This window comes from Myotis nattereri, assembly GCF_964212035.1.
Source record: "Myotis nattereri genome assembly, chromosome: 1".
NCBI lineage: Eukaryota > Metazoa > Chordata > Mammalia > Chiroptera > Vespertilionidae > Myotis > Myotis nattereri.
Genome location: NC_138075.1, coordinates 207,392,338 through 207,397,743, shown reverse-complemented (window position 1 = coordinate 207,397,743; position 5,406 = coordinate 207,392,338). Strand labels below are relative to the sequence as shown.

The 5,406-nt window shown below is 46.4% G+C and overlaps 1 protein-coding gene across 1 annotated transcript in view; it reads right to left on the bottom strand.

The window, feature by feature from the left end:
* Positions 1-4,993: 4,993 nt before the first annotated feature.
* TLR6 (toll like receptor 6) overlaps positions 4,994-5,406 on the bottom strand; it is a 2,728-nt gene continuing 2,315 nt past the window's right edge. Inside the window, exon 1 of the mRNA XM_081110996.1 lies at positions 4,994-5,406. This exon is cut by the window's right edge and continues 2,315 nt beyond it. Coding sequence (XP_080967122.1) covers positions 5,316-5,406 — 91 coding nt within the window. The 3' untranslated portion in view covers positions 4,994-5,315.

Below are 5,406 nucleotides of genomic sequence, written 5' to 3'. Positions count from 1 at the left end.
CTGTTACAGAGAGAAGATTGTGTCCTTGAGTGAAAAAAGCTTGGATATATGGGGCCTCAGACTACTTGCCCTGCCTGCGGCAGAATTGTCAAGGTCAGTTAGGATTTGGAAACCAAAATTGCCATTTAAATTTATACTGAGGCCAGACAGTATTGCAATAAAAAAATAAATCACTTAGGGCAAGCATGTCAAACTCGTGAAAGTCCTGTGTGAGGGTGTGGTGTGGGGGAAAGGCGATGGTGAGCTTCCCATGGTGACAGGCTAGGGCTTAAGGTCTGTTCTCCATGAAGTTAAGGCTGAGAAAGGCGTCCCTGTCTTCCCCTAATGTTCACAAGAAACAGACGGAGCACTCCCTCCGTGACAGGCATTCCCGTCAGGAGAGTGGGCGAGGGAACCTGGTTCCCCCAGGAACGTGTCCAGACCAGCGCTGGATTTTCGTGGGGCCAGCTGTACAGTAACAGCCCGGAGCCTGGCTCCAAACCCAAAATTACAGGACAGTCCCGGACATGGGAAAACAGACTAACGCCACTTACCTATGGATCTATGCCTCGTGTTGATAGAGGAGGAGGCTAGGCAAGGAGAGGTCCACTGTCCAGTCACAGGCACAACCCAGACCAGTCTGGAGGAAGGCTAGGGGGGCCCAAGTACGTGTCACAAGTTCAGCAGAAGCTCGGCTGGGGGCCTTCCCCAGACACAGGGGGAGCTCAGGAGCCGGACAATCACAGCCTCTCTGAATGCCAAGTGTCTGGTTGCTGGAACCCTGCAATGGCTCTTACTGGACCCCTCACTAGACTTCCCTGGGTGAATCAGTGATTCTCAACCTGTGGGTCGCGACCCCTTTGGGGGTTGAACGACCCTTTCACAGGGGTCACCTAAGACCATTGGAAAACACATATATTATTACATATTGTTTCTGTGATTAATCACTATGCTTTAATTATGTTCAATTTGTAACAATGAAATTGGGGGTCACCACAACATGAGGAACTGTATTAAAGGGTCACGGCATTAGGAAGGTTGAGAACCACTGCACTAAATGAAAGATTCAGAGTGGGCCAGGGTCGCACACCTATGACATGAGGCCATAATATATCAAAAGAGATTTTTATTCCAGGCACCTGGGTGCAGGTGGGCTGAGTCCCACAAAATGGAGTCAGCCAAGACAGAAGGGAGAAACAGGTTTTTATTACCTTTGCTGGCTACAAGCCGCTCTGCAGACATAAGGGTCTGGTCCAGGGATGGGCAACCTTTTTGACTTGAGGGCCACAATGGGGTCTTAAACTCGACCGGAGGGCCGGAACAAAAGCATGGATGGAGTGTTTGTGTGAACTAATATAAATTCAAAGTAGACATCATTACATAAAAGGGTATGGTTTGTTTTTTTTTTTGTTTTTTTTTTTTAGTTTTATTCATTTCAAATGGGCCGGACCCCATGGCAGGTCTGGTCTGTCCTTGGTTCCTCCCAGTGTCAGATGGCTAGTGGTTATCTGGGCCATGCAGTGCTCAAGGTTGCAAGCTTTCTGCAAGATATCTGCTAAGCGCAGTAAGTTTTCTCTGCCCTGATTTATTCTCTTGAACCCTTTCAGCACCCACTGTGCCTGCCGTTTGAAGGGCCTTCCCAGCCACAGGCCCAGGACCCTCATGCTGCTCTGGGGTTGTCCAAAGGCCTTTCATCAGGCTTCATCCTAGCAGCCCTCCCTAATCCTCTTTGCCATGTCCCATTCCTTCTAAGCTGTCACCTTATTAAGGAACCTATTTTTTATTATCATCAAAGTGTTAATATCTGAAAATGTATTAATGCAAACTTTTTGAACTGTGGCAGGGAATTGGGGGCATGTGAAGGCTCCACACTAACATGAATGGGGGGGGGGTGCCCTATTTGTATGGGGCATTTAAAATAAAGATAAAAATGAAAACTTCAAAGGCATTTGATGCTTGTGGCCACTCGGAGCTATATATTCATCCAACAAGTTGTTACTAAGTGTCTACAATGCACTGTTGTCAGCACTGGGCATAAGCAGTGGACAAGGTACGGGAGGTTGCTGTTCTCCTGGAGCTTATATTTTAGTGGAGGAAAAACAGAAAACAAGTCAGCCAGATAATTTCAGAGAGTGACGTCTGCTGTAAAGAAAACCAAGGGGAGCAACGTGACAGAGAGTGATTGGGAATCATGGGGGAGGCCCCTCTGAGGAGGTGACATTTGAGCTGAGACACAAAGGTCAAGAACAAGTTAAGCAAGCCCCCGGGAAAGACTGATCCCAGTGGCAAATACCAGGGGCAGAGAGGCAGAGGTGGGAATCCATGTGGCGCATCCAGGGAACAGCCAAAGGCCATGGTGGCTGACATGTGCTGGGCCAGGGGGAGAGCGCCAGGAGATGCAGAGGGAGGTGCAGAGGGGAAGGAAGGCAGACCCAGACCTTGGCAGCAGGTCATGATGAGGAGCTTGACCTTTGTTCTACCTGCAGGGGGAGGTCATTAGCAGGTCGTAAGCAGGGGAATGGCTTACTAGACTTTACACCTTAAAAGCCATCACTCTAATTGCTATTTGGAGAATGTGTGAGGCAGGAGTAAAAGCAAGGAGGCTGGTTGGGAGGTTGTTGCCCTCATACAGGCGAGAGATATTGGTGGCTTGGTCAGGATGGCAGATGCTCTGCTCCAGGTTGCACGTGAAACATGGTCACTTTCCTCTCCTGTACATACTCAGGAAATATTCAAAGGCTGTACCACTGTCTGCGGGTTTAAATGTCTGCACTCATGGGGGTGCTGATGAAGATGCTGTATCGATGGGATCCAAAAGTGGCGTGGTTTAAACAAGGTGGAAGTTTACTTTTCTCTCACATGAGAGACGAGCAGTCCAGGACATGCTGAGAGGCTGACTTGAGCCAAACAAAATGGCAGGATGAGAGCATGTTGTCAACATGTGGCTTTCATCTCCAGGTACAAACGGTTCCTCCAATTCTTACCTCTTTTCCAGAGGAAAGACAGGACCCGTCTTTCTTAGAGACGTGAGCCCGAGTGGCACTTAGCTTCCGGCTATATCTCATTGCCCAGAATTTAGTCACGTGTCCACGTCAAGCTGCAAGGGAGGCTGGGAAATGTCATCTCTAGCTGGGTTGCCCTGATAAAGCTCACACATTCTAGTATTAAATAAGGGAGAATACAGCCAAAGTGCCCATCAGTAGATAAATGGATAAAAAAGCTGTGGGACATTTACACCATGGAATACTATGCAGCTGTAAAAAAGAAGGATCTCTTACCCTTTGGGACAGCATGGATGGACCTGGAAAATATTATGCTAAGTGAAATAAGCCAAACTGAGAAAGACAAATATCACATGATCTCACTTATTTGTGGAATCTAATAAACAAAATGAATCGACCAACAAAATAAAACCTGGAGCATGGAGGCATGGAACAGACTGACATACCTTAATGTGGGGTTGGGGAGACGAGAAGAGATTAAACCAAAGAACTTATATACTTACTAGAGGCCTGGTGCATGAAATTCGTGCACAGGGGTGGGGGGGGGGTCCCTCAGCCCAGCCTGCACCCTCTCCAATCCAGGACCCCTCAGAATAGGGCCTAAATCAGCAGTCAGACAACCCTTTCACAATCTGGGACGGCTGGCTCCTAACCACTTGCCTGCCTGCCTGCCTGCCTGATTTCCCCTAACTACCTCTGCCTGCTGGGCTGATCGCCCCTAACTGCCCTCACCTGCCAGTCTGATCGCCCCTAACCACCTCTGATTTGGCCCCCGCCACTGTGACTTTGTCTGGAAGAATGTCCAGAAGACGTCTGGTCTAATTAGCATATTACCCTTTTATTAGTATAGATATGCATAGCCCATGGACATGGGCAATAAGGTAGTAAGGGCTGGGAGGAGGGGAGGAAGGGGGGATGGGAGATATCTGTAATACTATCAACAATAAAAATATATTTAATAAATAAAGGGAGAATGGATACTGGTAACAACTAAAAATCACTGTCACCATTTTTCAATTTATCTGCATAGTCATCTGTTATGGACTGAATTATGTCCTCTCCAAAATTTATATGTTGAAGCCCTAACCCCTTGGTTCCTTAGAATCTATAATAATAAAAGGGTAATATGCTAATTAGACCAAATGTCCTTCCAGGTGTCATTCCAGACATCCTTCTGGACGAAGCCAGGGCCAGAGTGAAGCCCAGGTCCCAGGTGCCAGAGGGAAGCTGGTGTCGGCAGCTGGGGAAAGGAAGGCCTACTTTTGCATGAATTTTTGTGCATCGGGCCTCCAGTATGACTATAGTTGGAGATAGAGACTTTAAAGAGGTAATTAAGATTATGTGAGGTCGTAAGGGTAGAGCTGTTTCTGTTTAAAATGTACCTTTTATAAGCTTTGAAGCATTCTCCAAAATTTTAAAGCACCAAAATGTCCTATGCAATTAACAGTTACAAATAAATTTGGCTCTGAGTTTTTTTGGCAAGCAGGTAAACCCATGTCTTTAGCCTCAACAGCCTATGACTAAGGCTATAGTTCCTTTATATTCACAAACTACTGCATATCTGTGTAGCTAGGTCAAAAATTTAACAAATGATTATTCAGATGTGATGAAAATGGTGTCTCTATTTTCCATAACCAGCCCAATTTTTTTCAAGTTCTAAAGTTGAACAGGAAAACAAAGTTCACCCAGAAGCCAATGAGCATGCACAGGGCACCCCAAGGACTACAGCCTACCGCTGTGAGGTTGACTCATTCCATGCTGCCAGGAAGTTCTATAAACTCCTGCTCACACAGAATCCATTTGACAGAGGGAGGAAAGGAAAGATCCTTGAATGACTGAGCATTTACTTAAATGAGACTGTTTTGATTTGTAACACAACGGTTAAACCAGAGGAGACTGAGCTATCTGGCATCATAACCAGCAGGTTTGAGCACCACCTCAGCCCCAGCCTGCTCCCCAACTCAATTGAAACATGGCTGTTGTTAAGTCTTTCTTTTCTTTTTTTTAACTATATTTTTATTGATTTCAGAGAGGAAGGGAGAGGGAGAGAGAAACAGCAATGATGAGAGAATCATTGATCAGCTGCCTCCTACATGCCCCCTACTGGGGATCAAGTCTGCAACTCGGGCATGTGCCCTGACTGGGAATCGAACTGTGACCACCTGGCTCATAGGTCTACGCTCAACCGCTGAGCCACGTCAGCCGGGCGTGAAGTCTTTCTTGAACACATAGAGATGATGCGAGCACCTAATAACTTAATACCAGGGTGTTCATAGGACCCATGTTTATGATGGTTTCTTAAGTTAGGTTTCCTGGCCTTTTTTTTTTTTTTTTTTAAGTTTTCACGTCATTGTTTTCCGTGGTTAGTGTTAATTTCACATTAAAAGCAGCTCTGATGTTCGCCCAAAAAAGTCCATGCTTGCTC